This window comes from Bactrocera neohumeralis, chromosome 2 (assembly GCF_024586455.1).
Source record: "Bactrocera neohumeralis isolate Rockhampton chromosome 2, APGP_CSIRO_Bneo_wtdbg2-racon-allhic-juicebox.fasta_v2, whole genome shotgun sequence".
Classification (NCBI taxonomy): domain Eukaryota; kingdom Metazoa; phylum Arthropoda; class Insecta; order Diptera; family Tephritidae; genus Bactrocera; species Bactrocera neohumeralis.
In genome coordinates, this window is record NC_065919.1 from 59,109,480 (window position 1) to 59,131,052 (window position 21,573).

Sequence of the window (21,573 nt, forward strand, 5' to 3'; positions counted from 1 at the left end):
TGTGTGATGTGCTGAGCCGATTAAGCTTTGTCTATCCACTTTAATAATATTCACCTATGGCCCCTCTATCTTTGGCTTATGCCTTGAAAATCTTTCACTTATACGAACTTGAAGAATAAAGTTTTCCACTTAGAATTTGGGAACCTATAATTTTTTTTGTCTTTATAGATTATATAATTCAAGATATTACGGGCCGTCTCTAGCATCATTTTTAAAGAAATTAAATTCAGATGCCGCCCAAGTCACCGATATTAAGATATAAAACCGGGTTTGGGAATTGGCTCTAAAGTCTGATTCTGGATGCCTGATGTGGGACCAAGCCTTAACTGATACTTTGGTGTGCTCATATTCAGCGATAAGGTGTTGAAAAATCGTAATCTATACTGATATATATAGTTGCATACATATCGATTTTCCTTTGTCTGGAAAGCACAACAACATTGTGTATTGTTCATTCATATATCATTGGTCATATTAATTTTCTCGCATGCAAGTCATTGTATCAAAAGCACTTTTGAAGTGACACTTATTTGAAAACATGAAATTCTAAATGCTTCGTTTGTGTTTATTTTGTATTAAGGTATGTTGGTATGCTTATTAATTTTTTTTTTTTGGTTTATTGCACTTTTGTTTACATGAACGGTTTTTATGAATTACTGGGTGGAACTTTTAGTTGTTATATGCCTTCATACATATACTCTAATACAAATTTGTATGCATGAATTTATGTGTGGAATGGAATAATTTATATATCGTCACCTAAAACTCAAAATAACGTAGCACCACTTTTCAAAAGCTTGCCAGCGAAGCAAAAACGATATAATAGAAAACACTTTTAGAAACAAAATTTGAGTTTTGGTTATAAAATGGTTATATATTGGTTATATCTGACAGCGGAAGCTCAAAATTTTATGCTACCACATATAAGTAGGTATGATGTTGTAAATCAAAAGCAATAAAAATTGATTTTTTTGATGATGTGTTATTTTGCATTTTAGTTGACGATATGTATACACATATATATACATATATATATATTTTTTATTTTCTATATATCTGTGTTTGTCTGCTATTATTTTTGGCCAATGCCAATCTGTTAAATATAAATTTTTCTTAATTTTATTACTGCTCTCTAATCCTGATACTTAGAACACATTACGTATGCGGACATTATGTTAAAATTTCCATTATTTATTGAAATTTGTTATTTCATTTTTTGCAAATTTATCGGTTTTGTAACTTTATACAGCACATGTCATTCTTTCTAAAGTTTTTGAAACATTTTCATAATTATTAGTATTGAAAGTTGTTTGTCTTTGATGACATCTTTATTGGTGCATCACGAAACCCGAACCAAATGAAGCGGAAAAGTGAGTGCAGATAACTGAACTGTCGTGTACTTTCGAGAGAAGAGAGAGAAAACATAGTGCCGCTCAGAAACATGATACATTGGGACAAAAAAAACATGGAAATTGTAATTAAATTCCCCTGGTAGATGATATCTTAAAAAAAATGTATTTTGTTAAGTTGGTAGGACTGTCTTTAATTACTATGCCAAATATAAGCGTGATCTGTCAACTAGTTTGGTTACACCAGCTACTTAAGTCGGTACACCCCAGAAGTGCATTGCGATTTTTAGAATGACGAACATAGAATTTGTCTCAATTTTTGTATTTCTAACCGAATTTCGTGTGCAGAATCACTGCGAACCTTAGAAAAGACTTGCAGTGATTCAGTTTTATCAAAAACACAAGCCAACGAGTAGTACAAGGCCTTCGAAGACGGTTGAGACATCGTTGAAGACAAGCCTCGTTCTTTGACTCCTTAAACTGATGGAAATGTTAAAAAAAGTGAAGAATATGGTGCTTGAAAATCGACAGGCAGGTGTTGGAGAAATGGCAAGAGCGCTTGACAACTCTCGAGAGTCCGTTGAAGTGATTTTGGTAGATATTTTAGATATAAAACACGTTCTTGTCGACTCGTCCCGATAAAGCTGTTTTTTTTTGCAAAAAGAGTACCGTAAACAGGTCTCTTTGAACATGCTTCATCGTGCGAATTCCGATCCCACATTCATGGAGAGCATTATAACTGCCGATGAGACATGGGTTTATGAATTTGACATGCAAACAAGTCATAAATCATCGGAATGGAGGGGGGCAAACCGAGCCGAAACCAAAAAACAATCACGCCAAAGCCGCTCAAAAATCAAAATGATGCTCATTGTTTTTTCGATAATCGTAGTTTGGTGCATCATGAATCTTTTCAGGATGTACATACGGTCAATAAGGAGTTCTATTTACAATGTTCGGCTTTTTTGTCACAATGTATATCCGGACGTAATTATGATTGCCTGAGGTCTATTGCATAAATATAACATCGAAGTAAAAAATTCTGTACTGCTTTTAACCTCACCACTGAAATTCAGAAGCTATTGAGTTTCCGGTTTTTGATTCTGGCTATACTGGTATATGAGTAGCCCTACTTTATATTTGGACATTCTGACAGAATTAATATAAATAAAGAAACATGTAGACAAATAAATACTAAAAAAATAAAACATTTAAAATATACATAGTTAAATAAATATGGAAGATAAAACATTATTAAAAAAATCTACTTAATATTAGTGTAAATACCCTCGTACATAAGCTGCCACATACGGAAAAGTAATTAAAATGGATTTTCGGTTGGTAATGGCAAAAAGGAAAAAAGAAAAGATGTGTGTGCTTAGATGGTAAAATCTCGACTGATTCAGTAGTTTACGTTTAGAAAATTCTACCTGAAAAATAACTTGTTATATCTTTAGGAAAAGTTTCGATTAATAAAAGTTGCTGAATTGTTAATATTACTTCCTCGAGTTTTATAGATTAGTTGCAGAATAAGTTATCTATAAATCCCGGTAAGGGACGGGCTCATAACATGATTTTATTACCTAATCAGCTATAATGAATCTGCTAGAGTTAACATGTCACATAACCCAAGATGTATAAATAAATTTAAAAAAAAAATACTCATAAATAAGGAGCGCTACTAAAAAAAATCAAATTTTTTCGATTTTTTTATTTCATTCTAAAAAAATAGCGACAAAAGGATTTAAAAATTTCGACTAAATATACCGCCGTAAATCATTTTTATAAATTCCAGTTATATTTAGGAAATATTCACAATCTTTAACAACACACCAACTTTGTATGCATGCCATAATAATATAGGTAGTATTCGCTTCTTGAAAAATTTATCGTCGAAATGATTTTGTGATCCAAGCATGAATGTGTGTTAGGTGATTAGAGATAAATAAGCGATATCTTCTATCGTTGATCAACGGAAAATTCATATTATGCAGCTGCAATCGTAATCTTAATTATAACATAATTCTTAAAGAGAAGAAACCGTTATGTATAGACGAAAAGTTCAGAGCACTCAATAATTCGCTAAGGTGAGTTTTTCAATACCAGCTAATTCACCAGGATTACTCTTGCTTCAATGGTAATCTTGTTATTTCTGCAGTTACACGATCAAAAACTAGCTTTAAGTTCGACACACAGACTCTTTGTCAAAATTGATTTCAAATGACAGTCGTGGCATCATAAGCTGTTCATCAATAATACGTTCAAGAATCGCTGGAAATCTCTGAACGTTTCTCACGAAATTAATTACATAATGGAAATATGGAAGGTTTCAACAACAGACTCCAGATTTTTGCTTAATCTGCATTATAGCTATTCGAGCGACAAAACCATTTTCATTTCTGCAGAAATTGATTGATATGCTTATATTTATCCATAAATACGTAGGTGGGCTTTCATATTTCGGGACTTGACAACTCATTTCCCATTGAAGAGGAAGAAGAAGTGTTACAATCTGGCAGCTGACAACTTTATCGTAAAGTTTGTCATTTTTGATGTTATACATACATGTTGATAATGTTTTGATATACGACTATTATTTATGTTGTTTACAGTAGCTTAAAATATTCATCTCGGCCAAAAAATGAAATTAAATCTCGAACATTTTCGCGCGATTATGTTTTACAATTTCGTCGCGGATTAACTCAGCAGCAATGTTTCGATGAACTTAATTCAATTTTTAGCGATGAAAACTCAACAAGAACCACTGTTTATCGAACGTATGGTGAATTCAATTCAGATCGAAGTGTTCGTAGAAATCCAAGACGGATTAAAAAATCTGTTGTTGTTCCGAGAAACTATTGATGCTATACACATATGAGAGCTCAAAAGTAAAGCTGTAGCAGTCGACTGCATATATTCAATATTGTAGGAACATTTGAATCCAACGCCGATTTTCGAGCCGAGAAACACTTCCAAGCAAATGGTTGCTTGTTTTTTCGGTAGTGGACATGTCGCAATCATGCCAATGAAACAACGCAGAACAGGACATTATCAGTGGTATACGACCATTTATTTGACAGTTGTCTTTGAAGGAATCAGGCTCACTCATCACCAGGCAGTGTTAGCTCTCATATCAACTGAAACAACTGCATTTTTGAGTACTTAAAACATCGATTTGATTAGTCATCATCCATTTAGTCTTTATTTGGTATCGAATGCCTTTTTTTATTGCCGTCGTAAAAAACAAACTAAGAGCTCAACGTTTTTCGATACCCGAAGAGGCAGTTAATGCATTCCAATACATGTTTTCGAGGAACCTCAATCGAGACACTTTCGACAATTGGTTCACACTCATGCAAAAGTTTAAAAATCTTAATGGAGTATATTTTGAAATACAATAAAGCGATTTTCGATAATTAAAATTTGTTTTTGTTCTCCAATCTCGAAATATAAAGGGCAACCTACGTATAACCAAATATTCATATTCCCGATAATTGCATGGCATTAGTTTGAAAACTATGTGTTCAGCTGTTTTAACTCGATCGTCAAGTAGCCGCTCGATTTGGATGGAAAAATGATAACACGATGCCATTTAAGTTGGAAAAATGTGTGTGTATTGCAACTGAAAAGATATTTCTTGATCGTGTAACGTGCGGGGTAAGAAGGACAGTCAAGCAGAAAGTGCTTAAATAATTCTACCTCACTAATATGCATAGAACTCATAGAGCTCTGGCAGAAGGTATCAGACAGTTTGTGCATTTCAATAGGTTCAACTGTTCAGATATTCATTGCTTTTGTGATAAGCTTCTTACAAGTGCTGAGAGCAGCCAGAAGTTTGTCTCTGGATTTCATTGTTATTGGACGAAGTCGTGCAAGAGTCACAGTGATCTTGCTGCCTACTTGACTACCACTAATTTGCATGTGTTTTTAATTAATATAACATAATAAGCATGGAATCAACATAATAGTAATATAACGGTGAAACAATAAATCCTTCTGCAACTTAATATTTCTCGCATTCTCTGATCTTTGCTGATCTTTAAAAGCCCTACAACTAAATATTCAACTTAGCAACGTTATAAACTTAAAATACAAAAAAAAACACATATATTTTAAATAAATAAACTTTGTTAAACAAAAACTAAACTAAACTAGCCTCAGTTGATTTTAAGAACAAATAAACTGAAACACCATGAAGCAAAATATTGGAACTCACATTCCGACGCAATTAAAAACAAAGTAAATTATATTATGATTTTCATCCACAGCAATGCGTAGCTTCATATGTTTTCTTACAGAGTTCAATTCGTGCTTCAGAACACGCAATTCTAGATTATAGTTTCTTATGTGTATATAATTTGTTATTGAGCTGTTATTAGGGTGGGTTAAAGAAAATCGATTTTTTGTTTGCTTGTTACTCTGAAAATCTAAAAGATAGGTTCTTAGACAGCTCTAAGAAAATTTCTTCAAGTATCAGCTCTTAATTGCAATATGAGGGTCTTCCGCATTACCGGTTTCTATTATTTTTTATATGTCAGATAGTAAAATGTATACTTCGCTTCTAGCTTTTGAAAAGATATTTCGTTTCATAAATTTTGTAGGAAATTAAATGCTCTACAAAATGGCCTCTTACAATTTTTTCGTAAGTCTAACTGTTCCAATGATTGTAGTTTGATAACTTTTGTAATTTGATGAAAGAAAATCATTTTAAATGACACACAGTCTTGTACGAAATTGGACTTTTTTTCCTTTTTTTCTTTCTGTTTTTATACTCTGAACAGGGTATATTAAGTTTGCCATATAGAAGGAAGCGTCGGAGACCCTATAAAGTATATGATGGGTTGTCAAAAAAGTCTTGCGGTATTTTTATTGGATTTTTTTTTTTATTGAAATAGAAATTAATTTTTGATGACTCATGCCCAGCTCTTGACCGATACTACGGCTGCTACTATGCCGGTCTCTTTTCGACCAATTCAGCGATTTTATCGCAATTTTCGACGACAAGCCTTCCGGAGCGTGGCGCATCTTCGACCACCTCTACACTAGAACGAAAACGTTGAAACCATCGTTGTGCGGTGGAAATGGAAACTGAATCGGGTCCATAAACTGCACAAATTTTATTGGCGGCTTGAGATGCATTTTTGCCTTTATCGTAGTAGTACTGTAAAATATGCCGTATTTTCTCTTTATTTTGCTCCATGGTTGCGACGCTATAACTCACGAACGACTTAAAAGAAACGACAATCAATCAAACACGTGTTAGCTCGTGAAATGGGCTTTCCAAAAAGGTATAGCATGACCCGATGCGACGAATAAAACTAGAACTACGCGCTTTCAGCGACAACTAGCGAAAATACTGCAAGACTTTTTTGACAACCAATATAATTATAAATGATAAGTAGGTTGAGTTGAGTCTATATATACGAACTAGTCCCTCTGTTTTTAAGATATCGTATATACATATAGCTGCCATACAAACTGAACGATCGGAATCAAGTTCTTTTATGGGAAACTTGCTCATTTGACGGTATATCTTCACGAAATTTGGTATAGATTATTTTCTAACACAACAAAGTAATTTTCGAAGATATTGTTGAGATCAGATTACTATAGCATATAGCTGCCATACAAACTGGGCACATAGTTACTAAAAGAAATGCACCTGTGAAGGATATATTAGCTTCGGAGTTAACGTTTTTTCCTGTTTTTTTTTTTTTGACAGGCATTGAAACATGATATTTTTTCAAGTAGCTGGAAAAAACATGTGAATTCTTCCATCTGATAGTAAGAAAAATTAGAAAACTTTAAGGCGCAGGACCTTCCCATTACAATTAAGAGCTCATACTTGAATTGACTTTCTTAGAGCTGTCTAAGAACTTATTCTTCGGAGTTAAAAAGGCTTACTTGGAGGAGTCTAATAAGAACCTATCTTTCAGATAACTAAACAAAAAAAATTGTTCCTTATTTTTGACACACCCTATTGCATAGACAAAAACATTTTTTAATATATTTATATTAGTTTTTTGTGGTTAGGTCTGGTACTGTGTGTATAGGTGTGCTTAACTGTAACTATTAACGGCATAAATGCATATTTTCTATTTACCACAAGATATACTCTTCGTAAATATTAGCTAAAAGCATTTTTTAATGTGTATATATGTATGTATGTATGTATGTATCATCAGCCACTAAACGCTTTGCAGCAGCTAGAATAGCCATTTTCGCACATTTATAAAATATGCTAAAGTTTTTAACGTGTTTTTTTGGGATCGGGAAGCCTATTGCTATAACTATTGCTACCTTCTCTTTTTAAATATTTGTATAAGTATGCTTGTGTATATAAATCTATAGGTTTTGGAATGTTTCTCTTTACTGCTTTTGTAGGTTTAAAGCGCACGCATGCGCGGATACATGTTCGGCGGCGTCCACAGCGCGACGCCTAATCACTATTTTTATCCTGAATGTGTTTCGTTTTCCACAATTTTTGCCTCCCTGAAATGACTCTTACTGTTTACTTACGCGAAACTTGAATTTTCTTAGCTTTTTTAGGTGTGTGTGTGTATGTATTACACATACTTAGCGCAAGCGCTCAACCGTTCGGGTCCACGTTGAGACGACGATGCGCGCCGCTGAACGCCACACTAAAAGCATTGCTATTACTGCTCGACGCCGACGTAGACGCTGACGTTGCAGCCGCGGTAAACGGCGGCGCCGTAGTGGACCAGGGATTAGCTGACGCGGCCGTAGCAGCAGTGGCTTTGCCCGTGACAGCCATCGATCCAAAGGCAGGAACTATGGAATTGTTGCGCGACTTATTATTGTCCGCAGTGGATTTTTTCAGCTTAACCGAAGCGCCGCGTTTCAGCTGATTGGCGGGACTAACTAGAATTGTAGAAGTACTTTTTTGGTTGGGCGCATGCATGGTGGCAATAGTTGTGGTCAGCATTGCAGGCTTCTGAAATATAATTTATAATAAATACAAACAAGTTCATTCAAATAAATGAAATAAGCACTCACTTGCCCAGCGCCTGCCTTAGTTGTTGCTATTCTAGCATCGCCTGCCACTGCCGCACTCGCTGTTGTTCTGGCTACTGTTGCTGCCTTGAAACCATTTGTTAGTGCCAACGCTACGGCAGCTTCGCTGGTGGGCGTCAATGTTGCCGCGACCTCTTCGTCCGCGAGCAAACAGATCACATCATTCGATTTGGAATGTTTGGAGTAATTCGCATGGAACTGTTTTTTACTACTATTACTACTACTACGACTACCGTTAGGACCACTACTACCACCACAGCTGCTACTGCTAAAACTGCCGCTGCGCTGTTGGCCGGCTACGCCGAGCGCCAGCGTGGTTGGTGGCGTTGACATGAGTGGCAACGTGTTGGGCGGCACGACATAACCGCTTGCATCACCCGCGCCAGCGTCACCGCCATTATTGGCATAATTACTTGAGGAACTATGTTTGGGCAGCGCCGTGGCCACGGTATTGGGCGGCGTCTGCTTGAAAGGTATGAAAAAGGGATGTGCACCATCCGGTGGTGCTTTCTCCGGCGTTGAGCTGCACAACGGCAGCTGTGATACGTTCGCCCGCCCATCCAACTCATAATCGTGCTGTGTGACATTGGGATTTGGCTCCACTTCGACAGTGAGTTGACGTCGCACAACATTACCGTTACCATTGCCATTCGGTAGTTGCGTGGTTTGGTATTCTTTTGGACGCGCGGCATGTATGTCGACATAACGTCCACTTTTCGGTATCAACGTCTGCATTTCGTGGCAATCCTGCTGGAAGGTGCTGCCGCTTAAACCACCAGCACTTTCACTGGGTATACTGGGATTATTCAGATTACCGAAATTCATCTCTGATGGCGAACTGAGATGTGTGGGTCCTTGTGTGCGCGCCTTATAGCGTCGTCTTTGAAATATGATAAGCAAGGCGAAGACAACTACACAAACCACAGAGAGCAGTGAGCCGATAATAATGCCGCTATAGACCTCTGATTCGCTTGAAGGGCATTCAATCTCCAGCGAATGGTGACTTATGCTACGCAAGTCAATGAAAATCGGTGCGCCCACACCGGTTTCGCCGACAACGCGTACAGTTACATTGATTTTCGCCGTCTCGGAGATGTTCGGAAACTGTGCGGAAGAGTTTGTGGTTATTCTCATAATAATCTCTGTTTATTCACCTACTCACCTTAAAGGAACATGCAGTACAGTCCAAAACGTTGACCTCGTGTGTCACATTACCCAAGGTCCACAGTATGTTGTAGTGGTGAATTTTGCCGTTGGGCTGCAAAGGCGGATCCCAAAGCAGTTTTAGGCCATTGTGTCGTATAACGCGTTGATTGCTGATCGTTCCCGGTGCTATTGACGGTGAAAGTATTTTAGGTATAACTCTCGTAAAGTATATGCATTTGCAACTTACGATCGGGCAATGTTTGTCTATCCACTTGTCCATAGAATGTTTGTGTTTTGCAGCTGAAGAAATTCACACGATAACGCTCGGATGGCTTGAGACCGCGTATAACCACTTGTGAATTGGTTATCGGCAGTTGGTCACATTTCGGCTCCTCTTTGCGTATAATGGGGAACTGTATCTGCCAGTGACACGCGTGTACACACGATTCATTGAAATGTTCATGAAAGTGAAAGGTAAGCATGCGTGACTCCACTATGCTGAGACGAAACGGTGTGTTGGCGAGCTCGTTGGTGTCGTTCTCGATCTGTGGAATTTTAATTTACATCGTCAACTATTGATATGGTATATATTCCTAGACTTTTTGGACTTGTTACATAACAAAATGTTCGTTCCACAAAACGAAATAAATGTTCTTCTTCTAACGAAGTTGTAAAGAAAAGAGCTACCTAGTGTTATATAAGTGAGAACTCAAAATATAGAGGATTTATGTTTCCTGGTTTCTGCTATTCTGCGTACTAACTCGAACTTTTCACAAACCTTAAGTGATGTTTAGACCATCAGGAGCATTAGGTCGGTAAAATCTGCTGCTGTACACTCTCTTATGACGATGGCAAAGACAGACAGGAAACAATTCGCCCATATTGCAGTTGGGATAGTGTTGGTTGCTCCTCAATAGCACAGCATTCTAATAGAAAGTATTACCATGGTTGACGGTACAAAACATTGGGTGCCCATAAATAGCCCAGTTTCGAGCGTTACTTACTATCGCCCTCTGTAATAAGATAGCCTTACTTGCGTAGGAATGACTATGTGCAAGCAAACCTGCTTTCTTTATCGTCGTGGGTACAAAATATGAACCAGAACAATAAAAAAAAACATTAAAAGTGTCCAGATCTCCTGAAAGAACCCGTAAGGAACTAACTGTTCCGTGAAGAGGAGGAGCGTTTTTATCGAGCTCGAAGGCAGTCAGCACAAATACAAGAGCTGAACAAGCTAACTTTGTAGATGAAACTAACAACAACAGTGACAGTCGGAACCAAACCTTGTTGCCAAAGTATGGCTTGAAAGCAGAGAGGGATACGAGACGCCGACAGTGAGGTTGCTAGTAATGCGTCTGCTAGAGAATGGCTTATTTTTACGGTCGATAGCCCAGCTACAGCAAGGTATGCAGAAAAGCGTCGTGTTGTCAACCTGATAAGCTGCAATCGTGAACCAATGAGGAGCTCAGAAAAGAGCTCCAAAAATCCATTGATTGCACGAAAGCGTTTCTATCCAATTTTAAACTTTAACTGCCAGCAGTGGCAGCTAAAAGACTGAGGTCGGTTGAAGGGGCTTAAACCGTTCGCCTAAAGTCCAAAGACAAAGGGTGCGACACCCGGAAAATAGTTTGCTGATATGGCCTGGAACCGCATTATTATTGGCATCTGGAAGATCGTGATCACGAAGCAAAAATTTCCAGAGCCCAATAGAAGTGTGTGTAAGCTGCGCTGATAAATTTCGCTCTGGAAGTGCTATTATGTTTTATTCAGGAGGTATATATTTGCAGACCAAGGACACCGAGCCACAAATTATGCGTGAAAAACTGCGAAGGGAGGGTTAGGGCATATATGATAGCAATCGGCTCCGCCATCACGAAGCCCCACAGAATACGATTCTGTAAATAGACAATCAATAGACTTCAAACCGAAAACTCGGTAAATTTCATCTGGCGAGTAGCGATTTGAGGATTTTATTACATTTTTGATTTGTGATCGCAGAACTTTCGGAATAAAGAATTTACTCAAATTTTACATTCCTAAAACTTACCGTTTTCCATTGCACATAGCGAAAGTCCTGCTTTAGATGTTCATTTTCACGCGTGATAATTAGGACACGTAATTTTATGCGATTGAAATTCTCCAACAAAACACCCGTTACATTGGACAACACTACCAAACTAAAAATTTCCTCCTCCAATTCCACATGACTGTTGTTATCAATATAACCTGCCTGAGCGCTCCTCAAGACCGCACGCGTCTGTGCTTTATTGAGCGCTTCAATATCACAGAGCTTCTGAGCGACATCCTCCTGTGTGAGGTCCACGTGCTGCACAGTACCACGTAGATGCTGACTAAGCAATTGCTGCGGATGCGGTTGTGTGTGATTGCCGGAGAATTGGAGTATAAAATACTTCTTGCCCTTCAATTCCGGCTGTGACCAAGTGACAAAGGTATCATTGCCCATGTGCACCAAATGTAAGAGCACTGCGTAGGGAATAAGAATGAGAATACGAATGACATAAATTAGTTAAAATTTGTTTACTATCCTCCCTCCCAAATAAACAATTAATAACTCACAGCCCTGCGTGCAGCATGTCACCGGTGGGCTTCTTAATGAGCTGAGTATTGTCTGTTGTTGTGTCTTGTTGGCCAAGCGTATCTCCGAGGTCGGCACTAGTACGCGTGTGATCAGCTCAAAGGGACGGTAAACGGGTAGGTGGCTTGAGATGACCAAATGTGAGGTATGATTTAGTTTCATCGGCGCGAATGGGGAGATCCAACGATGCGGATTATTCTGCACAATGTGCACAATGAAGAGCGACTGTACAAAATATTAATGCAAACATTAATAAAAATAAAAATAATTATAATTAAAAGCTTACCTCAAAAAAGTTGCTTTCAAAAGTCACATTGATCGTATTAAAGCTGAGCGCATAGCAGCGTATATTCTGCAGTGGATTCTTCAGCAGCAAACCATCGTCTTTGTTGCGGAAACGCAACTCGCCCGCACTGTACACCTCTCCGGCGATATTTCGTGCGAAGCATTGATATATGCCCGCCTCAATCGGATCGAAGGAGTGTAAATGCAGTTCGTTGCCAACAATGTAGCGTGTGTAGGAACTTTTGAGAGGAACCCCATTGTGATACCAGCTTATTACCGGCCGGGGATTGCCGGTGGCGTTGCAACGAAATTGCAAAGAAGCGGTTATCAGTATTTCATAGGAGATAAGTGGCTCGACGATCACCGGCGGTGCGGTCACGATTACATGGAAAGTCTGTGGAAGAAAGTAAGAAAGAATTTAGATGAAGAGAAAACGATATATCGACCGGACCATTCCAGATACTACTATCTCCAAAGATCTGTAAATATATAAAACAAGTAAGTTTGGATAAATTCGGCAATAACCGAACACTTTATACTCTCACCAATTGGAAGGATTAAAGCAAAATTTCTATCCGAATTTCAATAATACATACATATATCTGACAGGTTAACCAATACTTTTGGTAAAAAGTTCGTAATAGGAATTGGCGTCCACATATTCGTTATCAGGGGCGTGAACAGTTGCGGTATGAATTTGAAAACTTTTGGTCGTTAGAAACCTTAAGTGAAAAGGGGGGTCTCTCATCCGAGGGAGTGCTTTCTTCGTGACGGGTTCCAAACCCAGCGCACACTACTCGCTTTGGCTCGCCTTCAAACGGATGTTTTTTGGCTAGCCAGAGGACACTTAGTCTAAGACCGGAAGTCGTGAGCTGCTTGAGTAATGTAAAATAATCGTTTTTGGCCACTCCCTAGTGAATGGCGCTCCTCACTTGCGTGAACTTCGACACATGCCTCCATCCTCCCTATTCATCGTGTAAAATTGTATCAGGATACATTGATTGGTTCTTGATTCGTATATTGGAAAGTGAAGGAATCAGTTGGAGCTTAAAATGAAGCTATATAGAAAGTAGGCGTGGCGATTTCGCCCTGCAAAACAGGAATGTCAGAATAATGCGATGTACCGAATTCGGTTGAAATTAGTCGAGTGAATTTTAAATTTACGTCCAATTTTGACACAGGTTCATATAATAGGTGATCCAAGTAGAGGTACTTTTTTAAATAGCCTTTTTTTGACAGATTACGTGTTAGTCGTGTCAAGTTGTCATGTTATGTTTGTTCAGTATTGTTTGGCATTTCATCATGGAAATACTTAAGCCTGAACAACGTTTAAAAATCGTTCAATTTTATCACTAAAATTTACCCTACTTCGTGCAACACTATCACCCGTCTTGAGACCCAGCATTGAAAAATATTGGAACGAATAGACCACGTCCAGCACGCAGTGAAGAAAAAACAGCAGCCGCAGCTGAGAGAAAAGTTCCAAGAAGATTCAACGTTTTAAACCCAAATTTTGTTCTGCGATGAGGCCCATTTCTGTCTCAAATGGCTCAAGCAAAATTGCCGCATTTGGAACGAAGAGCAACATGAAAGGAAAAGCTGCCATTTCATACAGTAAAAACAACGCTTTTGTGTGGTTTGTGAGCCGGTGAAATCATCGGTCCATATTTCTTCAAAAATGATGTCGATGAGAACGTAACCATCAAAGGCGACCGCCTTCGCGCCATGATACCTGACTATTTGACGGCTGAAATTGCAGCTCCTGATCTTGGCGACACTTGTCGCCACTTCTCACACATCGCATCAATCAATGGATTTATTGAGAGAACACTTCGGTGAGCAGATAATTTCACGTTTTTGCGAATGCAAAAAATGTTCTTTCAGATAATAATAAACATTTCTCATTAAACTTGAGGTTTCTGTGTTTTTTCTTTAAAAAGTAGGGAACCTCGAAACGGATTACCCTTTATATGTGAGTTGGGTAGTATCGACCCGGTTTTATGTTTTATTGTTATCATGTCACTTACTAAAAAAATTTGTTTCATTAAGGGACCTCACAAACAATAACTAATCATATTGAGTAAAGTCAGTCGGATGTTCGAAAATCCTGATATTAGTTATATGGGGGCTTGTTTAAGTTTTCGCCCAATTTTATCCATTTTGGGCACAAAGATACACTGTTATGAGTGTACAGGTATGTTCTACATATTACGTAGATGCTGCCTCAGGGTAACATTGACCAGATTCAACCCATTTTTGGTACACAGAGATACTTTTGTGAGAGAAGGATTCTCTTTGAATTTCAATTGTATAACCTATACATTGACCGGTATTTGTCTTAAAAAGTCATAGCTACCCCTTGCTGCGGCTATTCCCTCTACCAAATTATACACATAACTTAATTTAGTGCTTAGTTATGGCTAGATTTAAGTTTAATGGCGTTTTGGATCAAAAAAAGTAGTTAGCCATTTTTGACAAGAAATCAAATGTTAACTATTACAAGTAAAGAAATGGAGAAGTCCGCTGTTGATTTGAAAAAATAGCTCGAAAAACCTTTATCCTTTAGCAGTTCCATTAATCCCGTAATATTAGTTCATCAATAATGATTCCTTTTTCATTCTTACCTGATTACTTCGCCCACTTATGCAGCTGTAGTAACCTTGATTTAACTGGCTTGCATTCTCTATAACAATTTCGTTACTGTGATTACTGATCTTCAGCGCCGCATTATTCAATGTGCTCCGATACCACCACTCAATCAGCGGCCCGTCGATCTGATTATAACAATGTAACAGACAGCTGCCACCTGTTGGAACGTACTGCGTCGCATTTTGCAGACTGGGTAAGAGGTCATTATGGCTAGTGGGTGTAGGATCATCGAACACATTGAAGGCCCACCGGAACAGCGTCTTGGAGGCAAACTGATTTTGCGCTAAGCATCTGAAAGAAATAAAAAATAAAAAAAATCAACATTTATAAATTGGTTTAAAAAGATAGCAAATGTATCTGTAAGATATTAGAAAATGTAGGTCACATAAAAATTAAAATGTTTTAATATATAAAGGTCGTTTTTTGAGCGTGAGTACTTATGAAGATATTCGCCTTAAGCTGCTTAAAGCTGGACTCTCGTCGACTTTAATCTACTTTATTATGATTGCGATCTTAGAAAAGATCTTGAAGGTTTCTCTAAGTGAAGAACTCAGTACTACTAGAGATATGGAGTACTTTGAAGGTGTTTTTTTGTTTGCGAAAGTTCGAAAGGGAAGTTGCTTCGGATTTTTTTTCTATAAATAATCTTTTTCGATGAGTTTACTATTTATCGGTCATAGCCTTAATTTTGCAATTAGACTAAATTCTACCGTGTTCAATATGTCAGTCATCTTCGGAATATTGACGAGCATAAAACATCGTCAATGGAGATCAGGTTACTAAGCCACTTGGTATTTATATCAAAAATAGTCTCAACAGTTATCTCAAGGAACCACATAAATGAAATTATCTTTGTTTTCTTCTTGTTTTGTTTTTCAAAGTTACTCAATATGTTTAGTACATAATGACAGTGTTCTTCTTCAGCATTAGTTTCTTTATCATTAAATAGATCTCGATATGAATACATATTTTCTAAAACTAGGAGACAACAGCGCCTTCCCTTTAAATAACCTTCTTCCAATTTCCTTTAGCCTTTCTCTTCACAATAGCAATAATCAAATAACCGCCAGTGTCTTGTAGGGACATGGCTTACACATATTAAGTATATATTTGGCTTATAGTTACTATACGCCAGTAATAGCCGACTTTTACGTTAAGCATTTATTCTTTATTGTCCCTAATGCATGGATACAATCGAAAAAAATGGATATGTGACGAAGATTAACCTAACATAATGTTACGCTCGTGCACGTAAGCACATTCATTTCGTAAATCATGAATTAGTGTATATTACTATGAACGAATGAATACCCTGCAGGGAAAGCAGGTAGTGAAAGAATCGAATAATCTAATTTTGCAATTTTTTGAAAAAGACAGTTTTTAAATTCAATTCAAGGGCCTACAATACGGTATATTTATATTGTGGAAGAACGTGAAGAGTTTCTAACGGGTGACCCAAGTAGAGGTACTTTTTCAATAGCCTTTTTCTTGTAACAGATCACGCGTGAGTAGTGTCAAGCTGTCAGGTTATTTTTGTTTATTGTTATTTAGCATTTGATTATGGTTTCCGAGTCAAATTTTGTTCAGCGATGAGGCCCATTTCTGGCTTAATGGATATGTAAACCAGCAAAATTGCCACATTTGGAACGAAAAGCAACATTAAGAGATTCAAGAACCATCAATTACGACCGTTATCGCGCCATGATAACCGACTATTTGAAGTCTGAAATTAAAGCTCGTGATCTCGGCGATATTTGCCTTCAACAAGATGGCGCCACTTCGCACACATCGCATCAATCCATAAATTTATTGAGAGAACACTTCGGTGAGCAGATAATTTGAAGTTTCGTGCCGGTCGATTGGCCACCAAGATCATGTTATATCACACCGTTTTACTTTTTTCTTTAGGGATATGCAAAGTCTAAAGTCTATGCGGACAATCCCGCTTCGATTCAGGCCTTGGAGCAAAACATCACGCGTGTCATTCGCCAGTTACCAGTCGAAATGCTCAAACGAGTCATCGAAAATTGGACTCAACGAAAGGACCACCTGAGGCGCAGCCGCGACCATCATTTGAAAGAGATGAAACTTCAAAAAATATATGCCAAATAATGTTCTTTCGAATGATAATAAAAATTCTGCATTAAATTTGAAGTTTCGGTGTATGCAGAAAAGCGACAACCAGTGTTAAGCTAAACGATGCAATGGTGTAGGTAATCTGGAATGAAGTTCAAGAAAGTCCATTGGTATAAGCCGACTTGACTGTCATTATGGTATTAGTATTAGTTTGTGGTTCATTTCCTGAACACAACCTCGTGTTGAAAAGAGCAAAGACTAGCATGAATACCAGGAAACACTGAAATTATAGAGCTGATGAGTTTTTAAGGTAAGGAATTTCCGGCGCACCATTGACTGAATAGGAAGGTATTGGAACTCTTCCGTCTTCTTCCGTTTATTACTGGATGGCTAGATTTCACGAAAGCTTGGCGAGTATTGGACACTTTCAAAATTCCTTATTATCCACGTTAAATCGAAAACGGTTTACCAAGTCATTAAAAACTTGACTCTTTCGAGTCGTACATCCACCTCTGGTTTTGCCGATTATATCGAAAAACTTAGAAAAACACTTACTGAAAACAGCCGGACAGGCATCAGAGAGATAGCAGAGGATCTCGACATCTCTTATGGATCAACTCAATACATTTGAAGTTTTGGGTGTGAAGCGTGTCAATGTTAGACTCGTACCAAAAGACCTGATTGACCCAACTACGAGTAATTACGACCTCTTTTCACAAAATATGCCTGAAAACATTGCTGAGACTCTACATTAATTAAATGCATCATTACTGGTGACAAGTTGTGAGTTTATGCATAAGACGTTTAATCTAACCGACGGACCTTCGAAACTGTGCCGTCACCGAAAAAAACAAAATTCGCCGAAGGCACTGAAGATCTTTTTAGACTTGGCTTATAATAAATGGAAAAATGGATTAAATGTTGGCACGCTTGTATTTTAAATGAGATAATAAAGATTTGTGAAACTTTTTTTTTGTCAGTCCGATCCAAACTTTAAATATGGCATTGCTACGTTGCCGTTTGTAAATATTGTTTGGCAAAATGCAAAGTGGAATCATCGCGACACTTGCTAAGTATATGTTTTATCTTTGCGGGATCAAGACTGAAATATTTTGGCGTTTTGTGCTTCTTCTTCTTTACTAGCGTAGACATCGCTTACGCGGTTATAGCTGAATAACAATAGCGCGCCAGTATCCTCTGCTTTTCGCAAGCCAGGTTATTCTCCACCTGATCTCTCCAACGGAGTAGCGATCTTCCTTATCCTCTGCTTCCACCGGTGGGTACTGCGTCGCATACTTTCAGAGCTGGAGTGCTTTCATCTATACGAACGACATGATCTAGCCGCTGTCTCTTAATTAATTCATCGTTCCATCGAATGCGATATTCACCGTTGCCAATGCGCAAAGGACCATATATCTTCCGGAGAACATTTCTCTCGAAAACTCGTAACGTCGATTCATTAGATGTTGTTATATGTTCATCGTTTTTTGGCTACACTTGAGAATTTTGCAGTTAAAGTTCTCTCCTCAGTGATCACCTACTGAGCCTAACCTAACGTAAACTGGCTCGCTCCTAGTCCACTTTTCCTACAGGTTGCATGTATATGTACTTACGTACATATACATATATGTTCAATGATAAACATTTTCGATTGCCCTTCGAAATTGTTTGACAGTAGTTAAGTCGCGCACCCCAAAAAACGGCGGCCACAATAACAGCTTTAAGTCCTAATTATGCTCTACTTATTCACCGCACCCAACAAAAACAGACTATGCTCATAGAACTTGCAGCAAAAACATCACCCTAGCGCACCCTAGCCTTGCCCGCTACATAACAAACTTTGCCGTCCGGCAGCGACTCCCCACAACTGCTGTGCTTTGAATTCTTCGGCCAGCAGCTGGCACTCGGGCGGCTAATGTGTGGTTGAATGTTAACTGCGACAATTACGCTCATCGTTGGAGTGCGAAATTTGCAGCTTGTAAATATTTCGCTACTGTCTACTTTGCCGCACGCTTTTAAATTTCGCTCGCATTGTTGCTATGCTTTTTTCGCCTTGGCGGCTTCTATGCGTGTTACCCTCACATAACATAAATAAATAAGTATTGAAGGTATGTGCGTATGCCGCTGTTGTATCACAGTAGTGTCTCTAATTGTTTTAGGCAACTTCTAGCTAGCTAGCTTTGCGCTTGCCAATAAGTTTGAGTGGAAGACTAGTTGCATGCCACATGCCGCATAGCACAGGGCAAACATAACAAACATAACGTGCTGCTGCCTTCGTTTGTTCGCACTTGTTGGTGCTTTAAATGGATATCTTCGCAGCACCAACTACTTGACTGCGCTGCAGTGACGTCAGCGGACTTTGTGGCAGCAGCTGCTACGACAACAACGCCAGCACCCGTCAACATTATCAGCAAAAGTGTTAATAAGAACATGTTTTCTCGAATACCGTTTGGCGCTTAGCGAAACATTCATTTCGTTGTATTTATTATTGTTGTGTTGCACCAACGCATTACCCAATTGGCAATTAGAGTGACCAGAGTAGCGTAAAACTACAATGCAGCGGGCAAAAGGAGTTGTGCGGCTTGCAATAAGCCGCGACAGCAGCTGCTCATGTTTGTTTATGTTGATTTTGATGTTTAATGAAAGGTGTTGATACTTGTTGCATTACAACAACATAAAAAACAACAATGCGGGCAGTTAAGCTGATGCATGCTTCGCTACAATGTAACGCACGAAACAAGTTCACAATAATGATATATAATCATGCGATAACAACAGGTTGAATTATGGGCAGCTTGTGCAATTAACCATATTTTGCAAGTCAACTTTAATGTTATTATAATTTAGGAATGCCCTCTACATAAATTTGTTTCATTTTTTTATACACTTGCAACATGATCCAGAAGAGCCGAGTAGTTCAGTTCTGCTTTAATGGCGATTCTTTGTGGCACCAGATGAAAACCAGATGGACAAACAATTATAACAGACAAGATGAAAAGCTCGGATCGTTTTAAATAAATCACATTACTCAACATACATAGTTCCCTTCGAAGGAGATACACCGATTATAGTGATCTACAATTTTTTGTACGCGAATTTTCGCGTTTAATGTTAATGTTGTTGCTTTCAAAATAGTCTCCATTCGATATTAGGCACTTATACTTGTCCTCCTTCGAATCATCGAAACACTTCTCAAACTCGATTTTTAGGAAAACGTTTAGCTCTTTCAGCTAAATCCATCTATGCTTGTAGAAAGGTTCTTTTTATTTTTCTTCTTTATTAGCGTATACACTGGTTACGGGGTTATAACCGAGTTCACAACAGCGCGCCAGTCGTTTTCCACCTGGTCTTTCCTACGGAGTGGACGTCTTCTTCTTCTTCTGCTTCTACAATATGACCTAGCCACCGTAGGCGCTGTCTCTTAATTCGCTGAACTCCCTCGACGAACAAAAACAAACTCCTTAAATCGCTCATTATTCCCGTCCTGCTATATGGTGCAGAGGCATGAACGGTGACGACATCTGATGAGTGGAAGTTAGTGGACGAGTTTTCATGAGAAAGGTTCGGCTGAAGATTAATGTTTTTTGCGGATTGGCAACGGTGAATATCGCATTCGATGGAATATATTAGCTTGTCAAAAAAGTCTAGCGGTATATTCGCTAGTTGGCGCTGAAAGCGCGTAGTTCTAGTTTTATACCTTTGGAAAGCTCATTTCACGCGCTAACACGTGTTTGATTGATTGTCGTTTCTTTTAAGTCGTTCGTGAGTTATAGCGTCGCAAACATGGAGCAAAATAAAGAGAAAATACGGCATATTTTGCAGTACTACTACGATAAAGGCAAAAATTCATCTCAAGCCGCCAATAAAATTTGTGCAGTTTATGGACCCGATACAGTTTCCATTTCCACCGCACAACGATGGTTTCAACGTTTTCGTTCTGGTGTAGAGGTGGTCGAAGATGCGCCACACTCCGGAAGGCCTGTCGTCGAAAATTGCGATAAAATCGCTGAATTGGTCGAAAGAGACCGGCATAGTAGCAGCTGTAGCATCGGTCAAGAGCTGGGCATGAGTCATCAAAAATTCATTTCAATTTCAATAAAAAAAAAAAAAATCAATAAAAATACCGCAAGACTTTTTTGACAACCCATTATATATTGGGGTTCCAAGACAGGAAAATATCCGATAGATATAGAAAATATTTGAAGCCAACTTCTCGAAATTTTGTAATCGTTTTCGATAAGCTAAAGCAACACTAACTTTGTACAAATCTTTCGTATACCTAAACTTTCATACACGTTACATCGACTGTCATCTTAAAGAATGCCATCGATTTTTTTGATTTGCCACTACTTTCATTGTCTGCAGTGCTCATATGGTTAGGTTTGGTAAACCAGATGATCGTTATGACAGGACTACAGAAAGACCCACTAAAATATC

At 38.3% G+C, this 21,573-nt stretch overlaps 1 protein-coding gene across 1 annotated transcript in view; it reads right to left on the reverse strand.

Moving 5' to 3' along the window:
- Positions 1–4,302: 4,302 nt before the first annotated feature.
- Positions 4,303–21,573, reverse strand: part of LOC126767768 (protogenin) — a 166,922-nt gene continuing 149,651 nt past the window's right edge. Inside the window, exons 6-13 of the mRNA XM_050485389.1 lie at positions 15,036–15,351; positions 12,413–12,805; positions 12,108–12,351; positions 11,578–12,014; positions 9,778–10,075; positions 9,547–9,716; positions 8,367–9,488; positions 4,303–8,304 (exon numbers count right to left, since the gene is read on the reverse strand). Coding sequence (XP_050341346.1) covers positions 7,939–8,304; positions 8,367–9,488; positions 9,547–9,716; positions 9,778–10,075; positions 11,578–12,014; positions 12,108–12,351; positions 12,413–12,805; positions 15,036–15,351 — 3,346 coding nt within the window. The 3' untranslated portion in view covers positions 4,303–7,938. The remainder of the gene's footprint in view (positions 8,305–8,366; positions 9,489–9,546; positions 9,717–9,777; positions 10,076–11,577; positions 12,015–12,107; positions 12,352–12,412; positions 12,806–15,035; positions 15,352–21,573) is intronic.